Source organism: Peromyscus maniculatus, chromosome 4, assembly GCF_049852395.1.
Source record: "Peromyscus maniculatus bairdii isolate BWxNUB_F1_BW_parent chromosome 4, HU_Pman_BW_mat_3.1, whole genome shotgun sequence".
NCBI classification, from domain to species: Eukaryota; Metazoa; Chordata; class Mammalia; order Rodentia; family Cricetidae; genus Peromyscus; species Peromyscus maniculatus.
In genome coordinates, this window is record NC_134855.1 from 90,503,526 (window position 1) to 90,529,919 (window position 26,394).

At 41.9% G+C, this 26,394-nt stretch overlaps 1 protein-coding gene across 1 annotated transcript in view; it reads right to left on the bottom strand.

Annotated features, from left to right (window-relative positions):
- Window positions 1–26,394, bottom strand: part of Ryr3 (ryanodine receptor 3) — a 535,270-nt gene that overhangs the window by 182,457 nt on the left and 326,419 nt on the right. The window contains exons 30-38 of the mRNA XM_076570297.1: window positions 26,160–26,196; window positions 24,655–24,818; window positions 21,311–21,476; window positions 16,817–16,903; window positions 16,178–16,404; window positions 13,620–14,412; window positions 10,586–10,786; window positions 5,555–5,657; window positions 4,613–4,750 (exon numbers count right to left, since the gene is read on the bottom strand). Of these exons, the coding sequence (XP_076426412.1) occupies window positions 4,613–4,750; window positions 5,555–5,657; window positions 10,586–10,786; window positions 13,620–14,412; window positions 16,178–16,404; window positions 16,817–16,903; window positions 21,311–21,476; window positions 24,655–24,818; window positions 26,160–26,196 (1,916 nt within the window). The remainder of the gene's footprint in view (window positions 1–4,612; window positions 4,751–5,554; window positions 5,658–10,585; window positions 10,787–13,619; window positions 14,413–16,177; window positions 16,405–16,816; window positions 16,904–21,310; window positions 21,477–24,654; window positions 24,819–26,159; window positions 26,197–26,394) is intronic.

A 26,394-nucleotide genomic window follows, 5' to 3' on the forward strand; every position in this document is an offset into this window, starting at 1 on the left:
CATTGGTTCCCCAGACAGTGCCTGAAACGTGGTAGGTAATCACCAAATCTTTTAAGAGCCAAAACAGGTCAAAATTAAACACTGTGCCAGATACACTTTAAAATACTTTGCATTTACTAAATAACTTAATTCTTATAGTGACCCAATGAGGTAAGTACTTAATATCTTTTCACTTCACAGGAAAGAAAACTGAGGCACAAAGCTTTCATGTGTTTAATCTTACAGAAGTGAGGCAGAACAAGAATTTAAGACCAGGTTGCCTAATTTTAGAGCCCTGTGTATCATAACCACTTTCCTACTGCTGAACAAACTAATGATTTAGTTTTTAAGAAGCTTTCACTGTTTACAGGGGACATGATGTTTCTAAGTAATGAATACATACAGGAATAGCAATGTGAAGCTCAATCCACCACTATATGGTTTGGATAATTTGTCTTTACTTCAGTTTCTTTAACTATAACATAGGGATGAGAGTGAATGCTGTGTATTGTTACTGTGAGAAGTGATAGACACAAGCTAAAGTGGGTGCCACACACATGGTAAACCTTCCATTCCTGAAATCCCAGGGCCAAGTCTTATACAGCAAATGAGAACATTGTACTGATGAATTCAGTTTTATTAGCAATTTTTCAAAACACAGTGTTGAATCACTTTACACCCCCACCTCAACCCATTCAGCTCCCTGTAGAATCCAGTTCATCCTAACCTGTTGGCATGCCTGAATTCAGCCCAAACTTTCCTGTCTTTTGGCATTTTTGACCAGCATTTTCAACTAAATGCTTTTCTCTCCTATTTTATCTACCTGTTCACACTTTTATAACACTTCCAAACCCTCCTCCAGCCATGGAGTGTATCTGTATTTCAACATCACAAACCACTCTCATTACTGTAAGAGTTATCTATTCAGACCCAATTCCACCTTTACATCCATGACCTCACTTTTCCTTGTTTGTGAGCCTTAACTTAATGACCAGTATGTCATTAGAGGTAAAAAAGATAGTTAGGTCAATAGAATGAATATAGAAAAAAAAATTCTCACATTAAGACCCAATAAGGAAAGATGAATGAGAACCCCATCTAAGGAGGGAAGTATGTCCTGTTGGATTTTACATGACACGTTGGGTCAGGAGGTAGGTAATGAAGTTAGAAGAAAGACTTCACAGAGGAGGGCTGACTCTCTACCTGCTCTGTGTGTGTTTGTGTGTCCATCTGTCTGTCTGTCTTATGGAACAGCTATTTGGAGAGAATTGAGAAATTTCGGAAAATAAATCTAATGATGTCACCTGAGCCATCATTATATTCTCCACCAGTGGTATAGTGATCTTACTTGGCATTCACTAGTACCAGAGGCCAGGACTTATTCTGGTTGTAAAGAGCACTTTCTCTGCCCAGTAGTATTCACAAACAAGCCTTCAACTGGAGAGAATTTCGGCCTGGAGCTGTTATACATTCAGTGACAATGTACAAGCTTCCCCAAGTGGCAGCTTTGGGACTTGATGGATTTGTAGTCATCTCTAGGGACACTCCTGGTCTGATCTTTATCAGAGAGTAGCAGAGGAAAACAAGTATGTCTCAGGGATAAGAATGTCGGCTCAGCTCTGTGAGAAGCAGAGTTTGTGCAAACAGCACGGGCTGAGAAGAGAATTTGGTTCACCTCCGGTAGACAGACCCACTCCTACACCCAGTTCTTCACACTGCTCTCCACAGCTGAATTACAATGGGTCAGCAAAAGGTCCTTAATGTCAGCAGGGGGCCCTGTCTCCCTTGCTTGCCTTACTTGAGAACATAATATCACATGGAGAAGGCATAAGTGTATCACATTTCATCTGTAAAATATGATAGCTGATTTTCATTTTCTTAACTTTAGAATTCAAGAGAAACAACTGTTTGGTCTCTTCTGGAGAAATAACTCAGTTGCTACAGCTACACATTTATATTTAAGGAAATCCTGTTTTAACTGCAGTTTGCAGTCCAGGCTTAGCATGCAAGGGCTCTCTTCTGGATGTGTTAGACAGAGACATAAAAATGTGACCTAGTATGGATGGGCTGCTGCTATATCTATCATTTCATTATCATATAGCTCTTTGATAATAATGTAATAGTTTTCATTGATGGTGTGGCTTGCAGTTAATTTAAGCAAATCTCTTTAACACAGAGCTACTTAGCAGCATTCAAATGAGTTTCAGAACATTTTGTTCTCTCTTTCCTGAGCCCATCTGATCCACACCAACAGCTTATAGAAGTGAATCTCAGGGAGGGGCCACCACCACCTTACCTGAAGATTTCCAGTTTAAATCTTGGGCATCACTAACTCTCCAGTGTTAAAATTCTGAATGATATTGGGTTTTGACTTTCATCATAATTTATTTCTTTCTATTTTATTAGTGTTTGGCCTGTATGTATGTGTGAAGGTGTTGGATCCTGGAGTTACAGACAGTTGTGAAGTACCATGTGGGTGCTGGGAATTGAACCCGGGTCTTCTGGAAGAGCAGTCAGGGCTCTTATTCACTGAGCCATTCTCTCCAGCCCCCCCTGACTTTTATCATAAATGACCACTCCCAACAGTTTTTAATCTCAGGTGTAGAAATAGTGTGGTGTGGTACTATGGGAAGAGTAGACACCCGGAGTAAAGTCACAGCTTCACTTGATTTAGTTATATCAGATTTGTGTTAACAAGTCACCAGGAAAATTTTCTGGATATAAGATGGAAGGAAGAATCATTGAACTAGTATCTCTTGATTCTTTTGAGTCTTATTTCTCTCATCTGAATATTGAAAAAATGAAGAAAGCTAACATCTGTTAGGAACATTAGTAACTAGCATATATGAATGCATTTGGTAAATTGTCAATTTACTATAATCCCCTAAATTTGTATTATTTTGTCAAGATAAATCATGTAAGTAGTGACATGGACAATCTGTCAGTAATTTATAGGATTTTAACCACTTTTACAATTGCCTGTACATTTAGAAACACTGCCTCTATATGATCCAATGAAAAATAATTCTCTAGAGGGCTATTAAACAACTTCCTAGACTTTATCTTAAAATATCACTCCAGCCATGCTTCTGGAACATTCTACAGGGAACCCACATAATAGCAACCAGTATTACTTGAACTGGTTGACCATTTCCTTTATTTTTGGGACCTCGGAAGGCTCAGGACACAAAACCTGGATGTGTCATAAGCACATGTGAGAGGAAGGCAGCATGGTGAACCCTTGTAGTCCCATCGGACAGGATTGGCAGGTGTGTATGTCCTATCTAAGCAGATAGAACATGATCTGTCTCCTTTAGGGCTGAGGAGCAGTTGTGCAGGAAGTAATCTGTGGTGTCTGAACCCATCCTCAGTGTGAGACTTCACAGAGGCAGATGATGAATGATTTCATCTGACTGACTTGATTCATTTAATATGACATGGTCACTTTGTGGGAATGCTCTTCATAACATACTGTCAAAAAAAGCATCCACTTCCAGAATCAATTCTCGGCAGGTGCTATAGGAGAGATGCGTGCCAGTGCAAGCCATTTGCAGTACTTATTTGGTGGTAACCACAAAGAGAGTCTCTACTCACTTATTTTTATTTTTGTTTTTTGGCTCTACAACCCAGTTGGCTCACCCTCAAAGTCAAAACCTTTCTATGGTGATAGGACAGGACTGACCAGGATTGCCAGAGTCATGTTACCATATATTCTCTCAGAGGCTTCAAAGTTCCCATTGATAAAGGGGAATAATCTATTCCCCTTAGAGATATTCTGACAAAGATGAAAGGTTAATATAAGGGGTGATAAGAAGTGTGAACCCTCAAAGTGCTATTCCAGACGCACCTATCATATCTTGAGAGTCTGTTTCTTTAGTAGGTAATCTGCAAGTGTGTTCCAAGATGGATAGGAACATGGACTAAGATAAAAACTGATGACATTGAACCTGGGACACTTCTTCTTTAGGCAAATGATAAACTTGTCAAATTTGTAGCAAGGAGCAGATTGATTACATATAATGTTCAGACAATCTGTCTCTTGAAATGTTAACTCATTTAGAGACAGTCAGGCAAGTCAGTGCTCTTCTTTCAACATGGACCAAATGGTTGAGATTACCTATTGTGTAAGAAGAGAGGAATGACTTGGGACAATAGTTGCAATCCTTAAAAAACAGGTTCAGGCTGTTGTAATCTTAACACCATACTAGAGAAAAAGAAGAGACCTTTAATTTCTTTTACAGGTCCTGCTTCACTATTGTTTAACTTCTTTGTTTGGAGTAGTTTTCCTTGCTTAGGTAACTGCAAACAGAAGTGAGGGAAATCAACAGCACTTGGAGGTTGAAAGAAAGATCAGAATTTGTGTGAGAGTTTCTAAGTAGACAGACAATAAGAGCAGATACCAAACAGCTGATCTCTCAGGTGTCAGAGAAGTCCAAAAGGTAATTCCTTGGATCACAGGAAAGGCAGAGAAAAAAAAAGTCCACAACAATGACAACACAAAGCTCAATGTTTACTTTAGCATTCAACAGCCTTCGAGTGTCTTAGAGTGTATGTGAGAGAACCAGTTACCCTGATTAAGTCTCACCAGAGTACAGAGGTGTGGGCAATGTGACTGAAAGGCAGTGCCACTTACTAGGATGCTGTTCCTCTTCCTCTGTTGGTTGTTCCTTCTCTGGCTTGGGTGGGCCCTTGATTTTATACACCAAAGCACGAAGTTTTCCTGTCCAGGAAGTGTCCTCCTCCTCCTCTTCTTCTTCCTCCAAGGGAACTCCTAGCAAGCCGCAGAACAGAGTGCAAACCCAAACAGTACATTAAGAGTTAGGAAGAGCCTAAGAAGGCAATTTCCCATCATCTGAAACATTTTGAAGAGATTACAGGCAGCCTCCCAAGAATATTTATCTGCATTATGCCTTTCAAATAGTTGCTAAAATATATGGTTTTCTGTGTCCCAGAAATCAAATAAATTTAATCCCAAAGATTAACTTTTTCTAACCTATGTTAAAAAGGGCCCTAGAGTCTCTAGAAATACTTTAATATTTATTATTTCAAATGAGAAGCTCAGCTTTTTTCTACATATTACTCAATTTACCCATGTATAAGAATCATAAATGCCACCACCCACTTAAAAATCAGTAGATAAGCATCAAAGTAGGGACCCATGACTTAGAATCCTTCAGAGAAGACATTGATACCCACTTTTTTTTTTTTTTTAAAAAAAAATTACAATAGCTAAAAAGAAAAGGGACCACAATCTTGGCTTGGCTGGGAGAATATGACATCAGTACCATTGCAAGTGAACTAGGTGAGGTATAGAATCAGTCACCCCCCATCCCTCATCTTTTTTTTCTTTCCTACAAAGACCTTCCCACTCCCTCTCTGCATCCTCACAAAGATTCTTTTTAGATAAAAGCATTTTCAGTCTCTCATTCTGCCAGGGACACTTCCTGTATCTTCTCTAACACATGTAGTTTGAACAACTGGTACCATAAGGTCAGACATAAGAGTAACTTCTCAACCCCTCGCTGGCATTCTAATAAAGGAAGATGGAGCTCTAGCTCATCTCTCAGAAGCTCACCACAGTGAACCAGAAGGTCCTCATGGAAGTCATACAGCTCCTCTCGGATCTCCTCTGGGCAGGGGCAGTTCTCTCCCAGGTGAAAGTTGAGGAGCATGTTGATCTGTGAGGGCAAAAGAGCAATCTCTAGCCAGTCTCCATGTCAGCCATGGGAGTTCAGATCATGCCTTAGACACAAAACAGTCTTTGAATTTTTTATTTAAAAGTTTTTGGAGGGTGGGGGAAGTAAAAGTGGCCAACCTACTAAAGTAGCTTTCTCTTTTTTTCTTATACTAAAGGCTGCTTATTAATTGTGCAGAATTTGGAGAATATTTAGAGTAGAAAATTCCTATCACCCAAAGATAAGTCCTGTTAATAATATTAGGAAATTTATTTCAGACTTTTTGCATAAGCTCACAAATTCAAACCACATTCTCTATATAAACTTTCTTAAAATCCAATTTCTGACTGACTTTGCCTGGGATATTTTCTTAACATGAGTTTAAAATGGTAAAATTATTTATTTCACTCTGTGGATAGATACAAATTTATGGAAAATTAAGTTTCTGCTGTGATATGTTTGTTTCTACTTTGTGAGTACCTGGTGTGGTGTGGTGTGGTGTGTGTGTGTGTGTGTGTGTGTGTGTGTGTGTGCGCGCGCGCGCGCGCGCATGTATGTATGTGAACGTGGGCACATATGAGCCATGGCATGCATTTGGAGGTCAGAAGACAACCTTAGGGGTTGGTCCTTGCCTTCCTTCTTATCTGAGACAGAGTCTTGGTGGTTTTAGTTTTTACTTCATACATCAGGCTAGCTGGCCTGTGAACTTCCAGGAATTCTCCTGTCTCCATTTTCCTTCTCTCCCTATGAGCATTGGGATTATAGATGCTCACACTGTGCATCAGCTTTCATGAGAGTTTCAGGGGTTCAAAATCACATCTTTATGCTTGTGTGGCAAGTGCTTTTATACACCAGACCATCTCCTGACTTGTCTTTGTTTTTCTTATAAACAAAGTTGCTTTGAATATTTTATTTGCTTTTTGTTCACATTTCAGAACATTTTCTTAGGATAAACTACTGGAAGCAAAATAAATGGAGCAACAGGTCTGTACATTTTAATGGCTTCTGATATGAATTGTAAATTGCTTCCCAGAAATCTCACAACAATTTGCATTATTCCAAATTTATGTAAGTGTGTGTGTTACTTTGGCATCTCTATTACAGTAATGAGAGCTTAACACATTTTCAAATATTTTCCAGTTTAATGGGTGAAGCATATCATGTCCCTGTTGCTTTGATTTGCATTTAATTGGTGAGGTTGAAATTTATTTTCCATGCATTAAGACTAATTTTATTTCATATTTTGTAAAGTTTTTCTTCTCATGCTCTCTCTCCGTTTTTCTACCAGGTAATTACCCATTTGAAAATTAGCTGGTGGAGTGCTTTGCACATTTTTCAACTTAAACATTTTCTAATACATACTCTACAGATTTCCGGAGTTTTAGTTGTTTGTAATATATACTCTACAGATTTCAGGAGTTTTAGTTGTTTGTAATATATACTCAACAGATTTCTGGAGTTTTATTTGTTTATAATATATACTCAACAGATTTCTTTTAGTTAGCTTTTCATGTTATGTATAGGGGGGCTTCATTTAGGTTTTAGTTTTGAGGTGTAGATTTATGTTCTACAGTACCTCTGCTTTTCTCTTTGTTTTTATTATTCTGTTCTTGATGGTTTTCTATTTACTATGTAGTTTTCTTGCAGTTTAGTGAGACAACTAATTTACGGATTAATATCTTAAACAAACAACACATACAAACTTACAAAGAGAAATGATAGTGGTGAAGTCCATTTATTAAAGCCAAAAAATTCTGTGTTACAGTAATAAATGTACTTCATCATTAGCTGTCATGAAGAGACCTAGTGGCTACTCTTAGAGACCCTGCAATCCTGAAGCAGTGTTGAATGTAAAGATATTTCTAAATGTAACCACTGCAAAGTGTCACAGAAAATGTTTGATCCCCACTAGTGACAAAGTAGAGCAGTTGTTCTGCTGTATACATTAATCATGAAAAGTGGTGTTAGCAGAGGTCAGTGAAGGCTCTGTTTCCTGGCTAGGCTCCTGGACTTTGGAATACTTCCTGCAGGCCCACAACTACACACAGGTCAGTGATCAGGTGGAGAAATTGCAGAAGCAGCTAGAGGGCATTTTTTCCTCTTTGTGATTCAGCCATTCTATCCCAACCACCAGGCATAGAGCTTTGCTAACCTTTAACTGTTGAGGGCTTCATGGTTAGAAGAATTTCTAATATCTTACTAAATTTTAACATGATTCAGAAGTCTCTCACTTAGAACTTCTCTTTCAAATCTTTTTGTAAGTAGGTAGAGGTATTATTTGTAATTAAATACTATCCATGAAATAGTTTGGAAAAGGGAAATTACACTAATTACATCAACAAGGTAGAATACGCTGTTTATTAAACTAATATAAGGTTGTAAGATATGGTTTCAGAGTACAAAATGAAGTTCTTCATTGAAAGACACCTCCTGTCAACAAAACTTAGGAAGGGCCTCACCTGCTGAAAGAGCATACAACCAAAGGGTGGGTGGAAGGGCAGACCAAGTAGAGTGTCTACTAGTCATGTCCTCCCCTCTCCCGAAGGCCTTTGGGAGGTGACCACAAGCAGCCACTTTGTCCAAACCATGAAACAAGTCTTCGATTTACCTTGCTTTTATATTGTTCATATTCCCCATGGTTTCCTCCATTACTTTGAATACTCTGAGGATTATAACTTCTATTTTTTCCTCACAGGTTGTGAAAAATCATCACCCTTTAAGACTCCAATTTCCATGCATTCGATTTTCCAAGTGATTCTGCATCTCTAACTTCTGAGATTGATCTGAATTGTCTTTCAATGATCTTAAACATTTCCTTTCATTGAGAACTCTATGGGTAAGGTCTCCCTTGAGAAGGTTGGAGATGGAGCAGATGAATTCTTTAACTTTTAGTGCTGTTTTTTTTTTTAAGCCATCAGCATCAAAAATGTCTGAAAACTTGCTAAAAATGAAAAACTCTGAGCTTTACCCCAGGCCAACTGAGTCAGAGATCCCAGAGAAAGGGCCAAGTGATCTGACTTACTAGGTTCTTCTGGTGACCTTGTTTAAGATGGATTGGAGCCAGTGGCCTGTCAGGCAGTGATACATTGGTCTATGCCTTAAGGGAGAAGTCAACTTACAGATTTCTGAATCTTTTTTTTTTACTTAGATGCCCAGAGGAGGAGGCAATAGAAGTTCTACAGAGGGTAGAAGAAAAACTTTGAAGTTAGAATGGAGAAAAGGAGAAGTTTAGACCATAGACACCGTGGATGGTGATGGCTGGGTTAGAGATGTCAGAAAATGTGTGACCTCCACTCACCAGGCCACTGGCAGAAGGCCATAGAAGAAGGTGTGAGGCTGCAGATTTCTCTAATACTAAAACTACTGGCAGTTTAGGGAACAGTTACAGAATTCTTTTTTCCCTTTTATTTTATTTTACAATACCATTCAGTTCTACATAACAGCCACAGATTTCCTTGTTCTCCCCCTTCCTGTCCCCTTCCCCTTCCCCCCAGGCCACTCCCCCAATTCCCACCTCCTCCAGGGCAAAGCCTCCCCCGAGGTCCTGTGCTCATTGCATCAGTTACAGAATTCTTACTCAATGGCAGATACCTTGCTAAGCAGTCTAAAATAAGTTGCCTCATGGCATCCTAAGAAGAAACCTTGGCTAGAGATATAAACATTACCCATACTTGGCAGAAAAAACTGAGACAAAGGGGTCAAGAAACCACATGTGAGTGATGGGGGAAAAGATCGGGAGTGCCATTATGTGAAGCCAATATTGGTGTTATAATCTCTATATTATTGTCTTCCAATTATCCATAAAAGTTTGGAAGAGCATCATTTGCTCAGTGTCATGGGGGACATTCATACCCACCACCAGTCTCAAAGCAGCCTATGGTATTTGTAATATCCTTGAGTAATTCTTGGGTGGAAGTTGGAGAAACAGCATACTCATGCATTTGGTATAGTACCATATCTATTTCAGCCAGTCCCAAGGACTTTCATTCTGCAACTAGGGAGATAACTAGCTTTGTCTTCTCTTTAGGCATTATCATTCATGAGTCTTTCAAAAGCTAAGATATGTGGTTCATTGGCAAGACAATATAAATAACTATGTTCCATAAAATAGATTGGGAAAGTAATTGAATGAAGTTGTAGTTGTGCCATTAATATAAAATAGTAGTAATTATATTGATAACAATGAATAGGCTGCTTATTAAAATTTATAAGATTCAAAGATGTAGTTTAAAAGCAGAACTGGTTTCCTCACTGAAGTATTTACCTTACTTTTGAACACTAAGGGAACACTAAGGGAACAGTGGCCATACCATGAGACGCCATTCCCTCATTTAGACTCATCTCAAAGTCACCTTCTCTCTCAGCAGTGACAACCACAAGTGGGTTCTATAGAACACATCACAAAATATGATTCACAATGAATCCTGTTCTCCAGGCTTCATGGGGCTAGGAAGGCTTAATGCAAGTATAAGTTAAAGGGGCTTAGACATATCAGATGGATGAGAAAGGCTGTACCCTCAACTCTCACAAACCAAGGCACACCAACTACTTTCTTCTAGTCTCTGATAGAAAGGTAGGGGTTTCCAGGAGGGCTAGCAACATCCTCCTGAGTAGTGAATGGTGGCCGAGATTTCTGTTGAACCTCAACACTCCTCTGGTTTTCCACTAATTAGTAGAGGTATACATAGGGGAGGGGACAGTGGAAGAAGAAAGCTCTGTGTTATGCTCAGTTTAGAAAGGTCCCCCCCAGCCCCCGCCAAGATAATTGGCAAGTACTCCACAGTCATTATTTACTTAGGACTCAAGCCTATCTCTTGGTGTTGTGGTGATTCTTCTTGGCTTCCATAGCTTTTCAGTCCATTGAAGATAACACAAAGGGTTCATGTACCCTTTTCCATAGGAATTGGAATGTAGCTCAGGATGGGACTCACCTGCTCCTGGGGTGGTGAACGGAACTCTCTGGTCTTTCGGGCAGTTAGGGCTGCAGACATGTTCAGAGCCTGCATGAGCTCATTGTAGCGGAACTTCTGATTTGCCTGAAGCTTGGACACGTAAATGTCACCAAATGCCACAATAGCTTCTACTCGATGCTGCAGTTCACAATCACAGAGGTAGCTGAGGAGTTCACACATCTGTAACAAAAAGTGTGTATGTATATACATCCCTATAGAATGCACTTAATGCACACAGATGAAGTTGCCAGTGCCCTGCTTTATAGATGATAACATTGAGATTCAGTTTAAGTGCAATGATCCATCTAGTAACCATGAAGCTACTGAATCCAAGTCTGCCTTAATCTAGAAGTGAATTATTCAGCTACTGAGGCCAGGGAATGAGACAGAAATGAACTTCCTGAAAATAGCATCTTCTTGAAAGTACTTCCCTCAGGAGTCATGTATGAAAACCAGCACCAAAATGCTCATGTGAGCATTCATTGCCTTCCTTTCTCCAACCTTCCAGCAGCAGAAGATGGGAAAGTTGAAAAGCTTGTTCCCAAACTCATCCTCCCTGGTGCTACTACTCACTGCACAGCTTAACTGTGGTTAGTTCTTTTGTTATTGTAATACTCTTATCATTCTGTAAATTTAAGTTGTTTTAAAAAGAAATGCTAGGTGTGAGGAAACTGTAAAAAGCTGGGGAAAATCATTAAAGTCTGAAAGTGTTTTGTTTTATAGTGATGTCCTGATTTAGTGACAAGGATGCGCTCTGATGCATTCACAGTTAGGAGATCTCACCATGGTGAGAACATCACACACTAAGTGTTGTGAGTGACTATCCTCTGAACCAAGGTATCCCCATCTTGGGGAGCTCAGTTGTGTCCCCTTACAAATGAATTTTCCAAGCTGGGCTTGCTGACTATTTATGTTCCTTCACAGAGGAACAGAAAGGGTCAAAAGACCCTCACTTACTCTCTCGCCATTTCCTACCACGTTATATACACTGCCTTAATTGCACACAGCCTCAGAGAGGGGTTAGAGTGCATAGGCCAGAGAAGATGAAGTAGCTCCATCTACACAGCTACAGAGAGGACCTCATTCCTCCTGGGTAAAGACTTTCCAGGTGTGGCCTGTGGGGGAGGAGCACCCAGACCCCTCTAAGCAGCCCCTCACCTATGTTCTGTAAGGAAGCCCAATAAACACACCAGTTCTCCAGTGTGAACTTCAGTGGAATCATGCCTTAGTTTGCTATCGGGACCTTAGGAGAAGGCATAGAGATGTTGCTTACATCTCCCCCTGGGAAGAAATTTTAGCAACTGATGGTTAGTCTCTCTTAGATGGTGTCATCTCATGGGATCACTCTATTGGGTCCATTGTCACCTGAAATGACATTATGCAGTGCATGACTGGATCTCTCATGTTCACCCTAAAAATCGCTGAACTGGCAATCATAGATGTTATATGTCAGAGGTCAAATGTAAAATGGAAGAACTTCAAGTGCTGGTCAGGGGATTTACACCAAAGAAAAGATCTTGGCTCTGTATCACAGTAGCACCCTTAAAAGATTTAATAAAATGCTAAGGTGTGTGTGTGTGTGTGTGTGTGTGTGTGTGTGTGTGTGTGTGTCCGTCCATGTGATTATACATAAGCTACATTTCTCCTCTATACTCAATATCCTGATTAACTATGTACAAATCCCATTATATTAGAAGAGAGAACTTTTATCATAGATTACTTCACTACAGCACATTATATGATAGAACATACTTCACATATTTCATGAAAATATATTTGGCATTATCATTTTGTATCACTTCTGTTTTACAGATAATAACTCTACAGTCTTGGCTGACTACTAACTTGGTGAGTTTACAAATCTGGTAAGCAGCAGAGGGGGAGTAAAATCCTAGGAATGGCTGACCCAGGCTCACTGTTCATCTTTCCTCTTTGTCTCGGTGCTCAGAAGACAAAGGTTATCATCCTTAGCATATGGATCATACTAGCTTACATGAGGAAGCATTGTTTCAGATGGAGCTGAAGGCTCTTAGGTGGTACCAGCAGCATGCTCCTTAGTTTGGGTAACAGTTATGTGAATACTGGGTCAGCAGGGCCCCATCATATTAGTGTAAGAACCTGGCTCAGTGAGAGTGGGTGATGAGTGTGACAATCCTGTGAGTCAGTTCCTTGGGGGTTACTTTGGTTACAACCAGAATCTTATCCTTTTTGCTAATCAGGGATAAGATAATCATTTACATCTCAAAGGCTCAGAGACATGGGCAAACCCAACACTGGTGAAGAGTATTATGGAATATTATTTTAAGGTGTGCTACCTTTGTTTATGTTGCATTTGTTTAACTCTGTGAACCTGTGTTACTTTGTCTAAAACACCTGACTGGTCTAATAAAGAACTGAATGGCCAATAGCAAGGCAGGAGAGAGAGACAGGCAGGGCTGGCAGGTAGAGACAATATACAGGAGAAATCTGAGAAAAGAAGAAGAGGAAAAGAGATGGAGGGGAAAAGGAAGAAGTAGCCAGAGACGGAGGAGGACTCCAGGGGCCAGCCACTCAGCTATACAGTAAGCCACAGAGTAGGAGTAAGATTTACAGAAGTAAGAGAACAGGAAAAGCCCAGAGGCAAAAGGTGGATGGGATAATTTAAGGAAAGCTGGCTAGAAACTAAGCCAAACTAAGGCTGCAAATTCATAAGCCATAATAAGCCTCTATTTGTGATTTACTTGGGAGCTGGGTTGCGGGCCTCCCAAAAAAGTAAAAGCAACCAATAACAGAAGAGACTTCTATACGATATCTAAACATTTCAACGCATCTTACTGATAAAGGTTGGCATTTTCATGTTGGCTTGGGAAAGCTTAGAGAGTGTATCCCATGGAAATAGGCATCACCCCAGGGACTCTCTGCATACCTCTACTCCAGCAGCAGACTCAGGCGTGTGCCTACAGTCCCCCATACCCAGGCTTTCTTCTCTCCCTCCAGGGCACTTTACCAGAGCACGTGTGTTGTTCCCAGTTACCTGCAGCTTCACCGACTCAGGTAATCGGGTCTGCAACAAGCCTTTGACTGGAGCCTCCTTGCTGGCCTTTTCTCCAGCCTCCACTGCCTTTTCCTCTACTTGGGTCATTTCTTTTTCCGCTCCCTCTTCCGTCTCCCCAGTGTGCTCCCCGAACACAGAGGGATCAATCAAGAGGAGAATCTGACGAACATCATCATCATCAAAGACGCCCATGACCAGGAGGGTTCCGATGAGTTTCAGCACAGGCACAAACTGGAACTCCACAGAACCCCCCACAGGGTCTCGGATATGGGCCCCACTGCAATGTACAGCCTCTGTCAGCATGCTTAGAGCCTTTGTCTTGAGAATCTCCAAGGGAATCTCAGGGCTCTGCTTCTGATGATCCTCATTAGTCACCACAAAGCAAGGGGTAGAGAACCGGAAGCCCGGCTTAAGGCATGTCCTCAGGCCCACCCCAGGCAGTCCATGCCTCTTGGACTCATCTGGGTACAGGCGGATATTCCTGGTGGCGCTGGTGATGGGGATGATGTACTCATTCTTCATCATCAGCTTCCTCTCCTTAGCATTGGCCAGGTGGATGCTAATGAGCAGGTCATAGAAACCAGATCGAAGGAGGCCGGGCAAATACTTGTTGTCAATGGCATAGAAGAGCTGTGAGAGGTCCACATGGCTGCACAGGGCGTAGGCAACACGGCTGTTTCCCAGGGCACACACAGCACTGTAAAGTCTCAGGGTGTGGTAATGGAACTGCATCAGGTCCTCCTGCTCACAGAGCTCAAGGATGTCCACACACCTGAGGGAGACAAAGCAATCGGCCATTCCACCGTGAGAAGCAAGGGTCAGAATTCAGTGTAGTTGCCCTGTAAAACCCCAAGGATCTCAACCAGTTCAGCGAAGGCAGAAGGGACAGAAATCTCTGCCATGCTTTCCCTAACAGGGTATTCCTCCTCTCTGAGCTATGGTCCACAACCCAGTTACTAACGATCCATCTTGTCTCAATACAATATTCTAAAAATCATGGAAAATGTAAGACACTGGCTTATTAAATATCAAAAAATCAAAAAGGAGGTGGAAGCCCTAAGGTTCCAAGGAGAAAGACACTTGGGAATATGACAATGACCTGGCCTTCTTATCTGAAATTGATCTTCTTCCTGACACAAGCCTCCCAGAAGATGCATCTCACACCCACAGCCACACCCACTGCTCTGCCCATCACCACACCCACTGTTGTTTCTACTGCCAATCTACACTATCTGCGTGGTCCAGCTCTGTGGCACCTACAAGACTTTCTACCCTTCCTTCTGCGTTTTTGTTCTGAGAGGAAACACTTTTCCAACTGGTACTCCTTGGCCTAATCCAGTGAGTACTTCCTTCCTGACATCTGCAACCTGCTTGCCTGTGTGTTGTTCTCTTACTCACGGAGGCCCAGAGATGGAGTTCCAGGATGCATGGCAATATTTTCTTTCATTTTCCCATACTCTCCTGTCCTGTAAGTGGTACATGATTCAAGGGGCTCCCCAAAGGGGAGTCCCATGGGTATCAAATACCTTCACTTTCTGCAATGCTTTTGCTTTTATATTTTTAATATTTATTTTTATATAGACAAGTGTTTTACCTATATATATTGATGTGCGCCATGTGTATTTGTGGTGTTCACAGAGGTCAGAAAAGGACATTGGACCCCTTGGAATTGGAATTATGTATGGTTGTGAGCCACCACGTGGGTGCTGGGAATTGAACCTGGGTCCTCTGCAAGAACAAGTGCCCTTACCAGTGATCCCTTTCTCTAGCCCCATGCACATACTTTTTCAGTCAAGGAACATAGGGCTAATAATATCCACAGTAATAAAACTTAACTCAGTTCTCAAGATGGCCAGAAACCATGCTGGATTACACCCATACAACCTCATTCTTACCCTCTCGACAGTGTGGGTGGGATTCTCTTTTGAAGTATGGCTGGAATGGCTGCAGCTTGGAGTATGTGAGCAGCTTACCAAACCACATATGTGGAAAATGAAAGTGCTGGGATCGAACCCAGTCACAATTCTCTTAACAAAAGGAAGCAAGGACCCCAGCTCCTAGTTCTCCAAGTCAAGCTAGACATGGGTCATTCTGCCCTTTATTTATTTTTTTTATTTTTCGAGACAGGGTTCCTGGATCTCACCCTGTAGATCAGGCTGATCTCAAACTCACAAAGATCCACCTGTCTCTGCCTCCCGAGTGCTGGGATTAAAGGCGTGCACCACCACTGCCCGGCTCTGCCCTTTACTTTTGTAAAAATAAATATATGTATATTTCAGTATCACTTGTATTTGAATTAAAAGCATGTAAATATTTCCTGGTCTTCAGAAGGTATCATGGCTGGGGCATTATGGTATATTCTCTGCTGTTTTTGACTGAATGATAGTATTGGGGAAGGGAAAGGATAGAACTGATGTATTGTGGGGAATGAACAGTTATCTTGGGATAGCTTAGGGCCCACTAAAGATATTCCTAGTTTCCTTTGGAGCTTCCTGGCTTCCCAGGACTGTCCCTTCCTCAGTGGTTCCCTCCAGTACCTGCTCTCCTCCGGGATGTGGAGTGCCATCATTTGCAGAGGTTCTAGGCACTGTACCACCCAGCCATGGCGCTCGCTCACCCGCTCTGTCTCCACTTTGAGAAAGCTGCTGGGCATGCGACTCCACAGCACAGGCTGGATTGTTTGGACATCCAGCCTAGGTGGACACTGTGGGATGGGGTTCTTCTCTTCACTCTTAAATATGGCTGCTGACAAGGGCATTGTATTCTGGGGAAGGAAGAAAGACATCAAAGAAGAAAAGAGGCATGTCATAGGGAGAGTTTTAGTTGCTGGATCATGCACCTGGCTCATGGTCATCAATATAACTCGTATAAGTTAAAGAAGGACTATCTATCCTGAGGATCTCCAAAGGCTTTCGTCATTAACTAGGATGGTACACAATGGGTTATGTGAGAAGTAATCAATCCTTTCAGCAGCCCAAAATGGGTGAGAGAAAAGGAAAATGAGAAGAGATAGTCTGTCATTGGGACTTCTCAGCAAATTATAGAGGCCTGAGGGAGGCAGGGAGGTGAATGAGAAGCAAGAGATCTTCCCTGCCTTCTGATGCTTGGGATTTCCCCACGATGGTCATTTCGATCTTCCCTTGGCATGAGTATTAATCGAAGGGACAGATAAATACCTTCAGTTTTCCAAGTTCAAACTGAAACAAAGAAGTGCTTGTAGGCTGGAGGAAGACTGCTGGGAATACTTTGGTGTTAGGTTCCACCTGGAAACAAAAACAAATCAAGAGGCTGGCCCAGGGCTATGGGAATCACAGTTTGCTAAGCCACTGGCCACAGTAGTCAGTTATTCCATTTAAGTTCAGCTAGAGAAGACAACAGACGGGTCATTCCCCACTGCTCAGATACTCCTGAAGATCTGGCCTGTTTTACTTCAGACTGCCACTGCTTGAGGCCTTAAATCCTTTTTGCTTTGGGATAAAATACCTTACACCCTTTCTTTCCCTTTCTTCCTCAGATACTTGCAGCCAGCAGCCTTCCCTGGAGTTCAGGAGCAGAGTCATAAGGCCAAAAGCTTCTATTACTCACTAGTGAGACAAAGCACTGATGGCCACTGAACAGTAGTGTGTCTGGGTGGTGACTCAGGGATCATTGCTGAAGGCAAATGGCAGGTTCACAAGATCCAGGATACCCTGCAGTCAAAATTCTTAACCTTAGTCTCATCGAGATTTTGGCACTGGTAACTTGGTGGGGGAGCTAACCTCAATACTGTTGTGAGCGACATCTTTGTCGTGTACCTATTATGTACCTGTGAGTACATCATAATCCTAATGATTAACAAGGTTTTCTGACATTGCCAAGTGTCCTGGGCTTGGGGCAGACACACATAACAATTGAGAATTGATGTTGTAAGGGCAAAGACCTTGGGGATCTTAGTTGGAATATAGACCTTGCCTTTTCCCTGGGATGCTCTGGAAGCTTCTGTAGCCTTTTTTTACTCCTTACACTTGCTATACTTATGTTAAAGGGTTTGAGATTCTCTGGTTGGCTTCCAACTGTACCTTCAATGATTGCATGAGGCATCTGCATATGACATCAGGGGCTTCACTTACTATTTGTTTATTTTGATGTATACAAACTTAGATGATATTCCTCCACTACCATTAAGTAAATGGGAAATTGTTCCAACTCTCCCTCCCTACAAATTCAAGAATGAGTAGCTATATTGGCTATCCTCTGAGAGTGCATTACCCTTACAGCCTTCATTTTATATCTAGAAAATAGAAAGGTACCAAACATGTGGAGGCTTTCACTCCTTTGAAAAAGAGCCTCATCTAAACACACTGGCTTTGGAAAGTAAGCTGCACTATAGGCGGTGGTTTCTGGCCCTTCAAGGATGGCTTCTTGCAAACTTGCTCAACTCAAGTCCAGGGCTCCCCTCATGCCTGACTTAGGGAGTGCTTTGAAAGTCTTGAGAGTAAATGTTTTCTTGTCCTGAGCACACTCTCACCATGATGAACAATGCAGAATTTTGTTTAGGACTAAAATAAGAAGAAAATACAAATGTAGGCTCCTCAGCGTATACAAGAGGAAAGAAAATGGTACCACTGTGTGGTAAACATAATTCCAGAAGGCTGTGGAGGGATTTATTTCTGTGATTATGCTAATGGAACATTGGATTATGCATGTGCAAGAGAAGCTGCTAACCAGTTGAACTTAAGCTGGAGGAAGATGCGGGCTTTATGTAATTATAAGAGGGTTCTTTAAAAGCAGAGGTTTTATTGTTTGTTTGTTTTATTTTGTTTTCCTTTGTGGAGGCAGAAGAGAAAGTTAGAGAGATATGAATCATAAGAAGATGATGTTTTGAAGATAGAGGGACCATGTGAAAGGACTATAGGCATACTCAGCTAGCAGAGAGTGACCCTAGCTACCAGTCAGCAAGAACATAGGACCTCAGAACACTACAACATGAAAAATTGAGTACTATTAATAACTCAGAAAAACTCAGAAAGGGGTTCTTTCCAGACCCTCCAGAGAAGAGCTTGGCTCAGTCCAGCAGGAGCCTTGGTTTTTGCCTTGTGAGAGCTTAGGTGCCTGGTAAGCCCGCAGATCTGTGAAATAATGGATGCAGGTCGTTTTAAGCTGCTAATTTTATGGCAGCTTATAACTTGTTAGGCAGAAAAGTGGAAACAAGTGATTTTCCAGCCAAGTTAGTTAGTCTGACAACACAAAATGCTCATGAGGTGCCAGATACTGCTCCATGGACAGTGAGCACAGAGCTGGGCCCTGCCCTGGGACAACTGACCAGCTGGAGAAGGCTCCCCTGATCCTGTGCAATGCTCAGAACCTGGACTCAAGATGTCATGGACTTCCTTCATTTTTGTACCTAAAGTTCTTTTTTTAATCACTGGCTGATCTATTTGTCCTTGTGTTGATAGACACCCCATTTCTAATCATGTGTGAAGGTCAGGCCCTAGAAACTGGCCAGAATCTATAGCTAGAATCTCTCATAAATCTGAATCCCACAACTGGCTCTGTCTTTTATGTACCTGGTGTGGGGCAGTTACTCAGGACTGACTCTTGAAGGTATATTTTAGTCCTCATTTTTCTACTGATTTTATTAAGTGGGAGAGAGAAAGGTTTTTCAGATTGCTTAGCACCATTTAATGGGAGGCCTGGGAACATTGTTTAAGAGAATATTTCTCTCATTGTTTTGGTCCATTCTGAATTGAAGGCCAGTGTATAAATATTGCTGTCCTGTTCCTCTTGAGATAATTGAAAAATGAAAATGACAACAGCTGTGGAATAACAATGATCCAGCTGCCAGGGACCAGACACATGGCTGGACACTTCTGTCTCACTGAGATTAGAAGGGGATAGCTGAGTAGGAGCCTCCTAAGGGTTCTCAGCAGAACCCTGCCACTGTCCCACCCAGCAAAGCTCTGTGGGACTAGAATGCTGAGCAGTAGGAGAAGAGTGTGAATGTATAGAATAAAGAAGATGCCCCAGGAGAGCATGTTCACACCCTGCTCAAAGACGATAATGGTCCATCCTGCCTGATGTTACCTAGGAATCACTGTGCAGGATGTGCTGCAGCATCCTTCTCTTGGTTGTAGCATCTTGTTAGCCTCATGAACCCTTCAGAGGCAGGCAGGTCACTGCTATTGCAAATGCCACCCTGTTTTGTTGTTAATTCATTCATGTTTGCAGATCTCCAAAGTCCAACTGCTTGTTAAAGTTATTAGATGCTCCAGAATTCTCTGCAGCTCAGGAGGGACCCTTCAGTCCAGCTCATTTCGGAAGGTAATGGGAAAACACTAATGGAGTCTGGAGGACAGCAGTAATGTATATAAAAGCTTCTCGAGGGATTTGGGCTGAGGGAAGCATCGTAGTCAGTACTAGAAGAGTACTTTACTTTCTTCCTCAGAGCTGGGTTTCACAAATGCTTCTTTCTGGAAATGGCTGGGCCCTCCAGCTGCCAGTCAAGCTTGCCAAGTGTTGACTGTACTCCTCTTGGGAGGAGGTTCTGAGTGTGCCATTCACTGCAGAAACTACTGAAGAGGGAGGTAAACTGCCTCCCTGTCGGCGAGCTGCTCCTGACATGCAGACAATGTTTGGTCCACCCATCATTTTTGGTTAACGAATTTTTCAGGACTGGAATGACTGTTCTGTCTGCTATGCACCTGGGCCCATCTCCCCAAGCAGAGGTGAGACAGCTGGCTGCCTAAAGCCTGTCATTCCACAGACTGTGACCTGGGGCTGACCAAAGAATCAAAGTTTTTATCTATTGTATAGTAACAGGGTATTACATATCTGCTGTGGTTATCTATACTGCTGACCCTAGGAGACTAAGTTTAGCTTCCTTAATTACTGAACATTACTTTTATGCTGAGACCTTCCATAGTTCCCTATTTCCTATGTATACCTCCCTCCCTCTCCAAATGGAACCCTCATTACCAATCATAGAGCAAATTGTTATTCTATCTGTTGATCCATTGTGCCTCCCTAGAGTACTACTCTCTTCACTCCCTCAAAACCAAGATTTTTCCCTAATGAGACTCTGCTGATTGTTCTTCATGGGAGAGGTAACTTCTTCAGCAAATTCTACCTACCCGTATATGTGACTCACTGTCCTGTGCTTAAGAGTGTTGAGAATGCTTGGAAATAGAATCCCTCAGCATAGCATTTCCTACGGTGGGCTCTATGGATCTCTAGGCCCATAAAGCACTACCAGGTAATACCAACAAACAGTTTTCTTGTTTCAGTTTTTATAGGTTTCTATTTTGAGTAAGCAAATGTCTTAAAGTGACAACTATTTCTGTTCACCCTTTAAATCTCCCATCTTATCTAACACAGACAGTATAAAGGCAACAGAGAAGTACTTTTGGAATAAATGAATAATCTTTCAGAGCTCAATAAGGAAAACCTGCCGTTTCCTCTTGAGAGATGACCAGTATATAAAAATCACCCAGTAAATAGATATATTTTTCTCTGTATAAAACACAGCCACTCTGTTCTTATTTATTTGCTAATCTAATGGCCAGTATACCATACGGTTTCATCAACTGTATGGTGGAGGATGATGAAGTCCACGTGGAAGAGAATGAAGAACATGACCATAAATCCCAGCCCAAAGCCCAAAGCAACAGCTCAGCCTCAGAAGCCACACCTACCTGATAGCAGGTGCCAAGTTCCTTCCCATTAGCTGAGAAGGACAACATGCCCATTGCCAGATCTACAAGGCAGCCAATCTCCAGGTCTACATTGCTCCGACTTGATCTTTGGGAACTGGCTACAATGTCTCCACCCCAGACCATGTAGCAGTTGCTGCGTTTCACACTGAAAACCAGAGAAAAGAGAGGAGTTACAGAATATAGTCTGGGTGGTTTCTAATCATAACTCACTTGTAAAATGCCCCAGAACCCTTTCTATGAATGAAACCATTCAGTCACAACTAAATTTATGCAGGCATGAAGTACTGTGTGTGGAGATGTGGTAATATAGCAGGCTGCCCCCTTCCAAAGACCCCAGTATTCAGATAACTATTTCCCAAACTCATTAGAAATTCAATCTTCTGATACAAAGGAAGGTAATACTCCCATTTTAGGGACAGAAAATCAAAACACAGAGAGGAGACTAACCTTAGGTAAATCTATAGATGAATTTGGTATGAGAAGCAGAAACAGTAATATGGGTTCAGTATCCCTTTCTGATATCCAGGGTCACAGGCCCTAAAGTGCTTGGAAACTTGGCTTATATTCCTTGGAATGGCAACTGGGGTCCAGATAGACTGCTTGTCTCTGATGGCCTCTTAGCTCCCTGAACTGTACTATACTGTTTGTTCCTGATCTCTAGAAGTCTGCAATCCACACAACTAAATAGCCTAAATAGCTAAATAACCACTTAGGTTCCTCTCTCACTATCTGTGCACCAATTTTCAGAGTGTAGAATGCCATGTGGCCTTTACACTTAAAAGCAAACTGTGATGACCAAAAACCTTTAAAGGCTCCCAAACCAAATTTCTTATCTTTTTCACTTTTGTTGCGACAGGATCCTATGCAGAGTAAGGAAGGGCTCTACTACTGAGCTACACCCCCAGCTCTCATTTCTTAATTGCAGAATTTTATACCTAGAGAGAGTTTTGGAGACGATAGGCTGACATGTGATTCTCAGAACCCCTTACAATGGGTAGTGGAAGGAAGCAGTCAGTCCTGCTTCCTCAGCTCACCTGGGCTGCAACAGCTGAAGGACCTGGGCTTTTGAAGTGATGTGATGCAGGCTTTTGAAGTGATGTGATGCAGCCTTTCTTAGGCTAAAGGATAACTGATTCTCTACTTGATGCTAGAGAAACCCCTTTGAACACACTGAGACTAATCTGATATGGCTTGGCCTAGGTTCCTACTGCAGTGCTCAGTTGGGTGAAGGAACCCAGAACATGCATTCAGCACTGTGCGATGGACAGATCCTTGAATCCTATCTGAAGGTGGTTTACCTCTCTGAGCTATTCTTTGGAAGATCCAGGCTGGATTAAGAGATACTGTTTTCTTCTATTTCTAGAAGTCTGCCACTTTCTGCTGTGAGTGGAAATCCCCTTTCTGAGTACACATCTCTTTCCGTTCATTTTCTCTTATATGGGGCAACAATGGGGCTGCTTTCTCAGGATGAGTGCCCTTGAGCAGAGACCTCTACAAACTGTGGCTTCCAGTTATAGCCATGGATAGATTTCTATAAAGATTGAACTCAAGCCATGTTATCACTGCTTTTTAAATTACAGAATTCAATTACTGATGTATTGAGCTGTGCATTGTGAAGTGGCAGGCTTTATGTATATTTTAAAGACAACAAATTTAAAATACCCTGAAACATGTAAAACTCAATCCTGTGTTTATTGCTTATTATGTCAGACAACGAACTAAGAATTATTGATCACCACAACGCACCAAGCCTTGCTTTAAGTGCCAATAGTAATAGTTGATATTTATCAAGTACTCGAGGTAAGGCACTGTCTTAAGCATTCTTTTATGAATTAATTCATTTACTTCTTACAGCACTCTGGGATTTGAATAATTATTCTAATTTTATATATAAGGAAATCAGAGTTCAAGCTCACATGGCTAGTAAGAGACTGGCAATTCATTTCAAACCTAGTCAGTATCTAAGCTTGAGTTCCAGAGCCTGTGCTTTTCATCATGGACCCATAGGGGTCTGCACTGAGGGTGCTATGACTCACCTCTGATGGTCAGCTTTTCATGAGCTCTATTATATAAAAAGCACTGACTGAAAATGATCCATCACTTGGTAGGGTGTGAAGGCCTACCCAAGAAGAACCTACTACCTCTTGATAGATGGCTACACAGAGAAAAGATGTTCCAAGCCCAGAGGATAGGAATTAGACAGATGATAAGATGGTTTTTTCAGGTCCCATAAAAAACAGATGGTTCTTTAAGGTCATGTTTCGGACACATCTATGTTGTATGATGTCTTGTTTGTGTTCTGACAAATAAAGTTTGCCTGGAGATCAGAGGGCAGAGCTAGCCACTAGTTAACCATAGAGGCCAGGAGGTAGAGGCTCATACCTTTAATCCCAGCACCTGGGAGGCTCACAACTTCAGTTCCAGCACTTGGGAGGAGGAAGCAGGAAGATCAGGAGTTCAAGGCCACCCTGGGCTACAGGAGATTGAACTAGTCTAAAAGAGAAATAGCCAGGCAGTGGTGGCTCACGTCTTTAATCCCAGCACTAGGGAGTTGGAGACAGGAATATAAGGTAAGTGGAGACAGGATCTTGCCCCATTCAGTCTGAAGATTTGTAGAGACAAGATCACCCCCATTTTGGTCTGAGATTTCATAGGGGTAAGATGAAGTCTCTAGCGGATGGCTGCTCTGCTTCTCTGATCTTTCAGCTTTCACCCTGCTATCTAATTATGATCGAGCTTCACATCTAGGTAAAGATTTTCCCTGAGAGCAGTGCCAGTGGACAATGGAGAACCCAGTGGGGGCTAAACCGTATTTCCCCCAAAGAGTCCTAATTTCTACTCATTGGTTGTTATTAATGGGTTTTCCATGTCTCCTTTATATTCTTTATGCTTTTGGACATTATAAACCCTTGGAATGAGGTGTTCTGATTTGTCATTTGATGTGTGCTACTGTTCATCTGTTCAATTTTCCCCAAACTAGCTTCTCTTAGGCACACAGGCAATTTTTCTGTCTTGTTCTGATGTTGTAGAAATTGAGGTCTGCCTCAAAATTATGGAGCAAATGCAAGAGGGCTCTCTGACCCCAACTGTCTATCTTTATCTTCCATTCCTGAATTGTGATTTATATATGTGATAAATGAACCTCTGTTTCTACAGACACTCCCTTTTCACTGTCATGGTGATCCCAGTTTCTTTAATGATTTTAAAAGTTAAGTTCCTGTTCACCTTTTAAGACAGGCTGGGATGCTTTCTCTATCTGGGGTGAAGGATGAGGTGTAAGTGACTATTGTAGGGAGAAAGGAGCCTCTTGGGATCCCCCTTACCTTTCATGGACCCGACCTCTTTCATCTCCCAGGGTGACAGTCACGGTACAGTTTTTATTCAGGTCAAACTTTTCACTGTATAAATGGTAGTCTGGAGTCACCCATCCAACCCAGACACATGATGGATCCTGCCCAGCAAAAATGCGGATAGCATAGTAGCATTGCTGTGGAGGAGACAAGAGAATTTGTGGGTGGTGTCTGTCTGGGGAGGAGAGCTGAGGGATAAAATCAGTCAGCAGTTCACTTGGCTCATTTTTATGAAGAAGCACACATGGAAGGTTTCTTTTGCTTTTCCCAAGTTGGGCCTCACTTTGTAGCTCAGGCTGGCCTTGAACTTGTGGTGTCCCTCCTTTCTGAGTCTATGTCACCATGTCTGGCTAAAGCAACACACTGTTGAGGAGCTATACCATGCTGCACTCTAGACTCAGGAAAGGCTTTGGTTTATGCAATGTCTCGAGAAAGAAGCTGAAAAAGAAAATACTTATGTCCCAGCCACCAACCCACTCTATGTGGCCTTTATGCCAACCATAGGCAGTGGTGAGGATAAAAATTCCCAATGAGGATCATACAATCTGTGAGGCTTATCACCACATTATAGTAATAGCTATGGCACCAAGGAAGGTGACCACTTCATTCCTTTCTTTATGACACTGAGTAGGTTTACTTATTCATACTATGCCAAATTTTTCTTGACTAAGCCAAAAAAAAAAAACATAGTCAGAAAAACCCTAGGCTTGAATCTTTGGCACAACTGATTATTATTGTGTGAGCTTGGGTAAGTCTTTTGTCTCTGTACACAGTATCATGTAACTCACAGGGGTTGTGATTAAGTCAATTTAATGGAGATTAAATGGGAATATACATAATGTTCTGGGTCATAGTGCCCACAATAGCAGGGGCATGATTTCCTGCAGCAAGAATCTTGGTTTTGGTATTGTTTAGTTTATGAACTCAAGGGGAACTTTACAGAAGGGGCGGCTTGTATTTCTCCCATGGACATCAGGTGCTGAGGAAGATTGGAAGAAGGAAACTAGGAAGCATTTTCCCCTGACTACTGTCACTGAGGAAAGGAACCTGAAGTAGCTTCTATCCTCTGGGCTGCCTTCCTGCCTCTTCTTTGATTGCTTGCAAGATTGTTCCTGGCACCGAACAGAGACACCAGGGAACCGACTCATAGAAGTTGACACAAAAGAGCAAACAAAAGGATTTAATTGGGACTCTTCCAACTCATGTTTCTTTCAATCAGAAAGGCAGTGATGGGTCCCTGGTGGCAAATGGGTAACAAGGACACATGATGCCCAATTAGGAGCTCCAGGTTGAGCTCTGCTTTCTTTCCCTTACTCGACAAACACCATAGAAATGTTCTGGAAGCATCCAAATGTATATTATGAGACAGAGTAATTGACAATTAAAGAAGATCTCTAGACAAATCTTTACTGTGTGGGGTATAGTACCAGGAGGAGCAGATCAAATAATTAAAGCCATAATTGAGCATATTTACTTACTGTTGTTGTGTGAGAGAGTATTTCTTGCATCTGTTTCCTAGGGGGAGATAATCCACATTTTAGCTATTCAGTTGTGTAGAGAACCCCACAGTTCTGACAGGCAATTGATCTACCTTTAACGATCAAGGCAGGTTTAGGAAACTGGCTGTTTTCTATACACAAGTGACTGTAATTGGTCTTGGGAGTTGCTCATTTGTAAGCTGCTGCCACAGGCAGTACTATGACTTCCAGCATC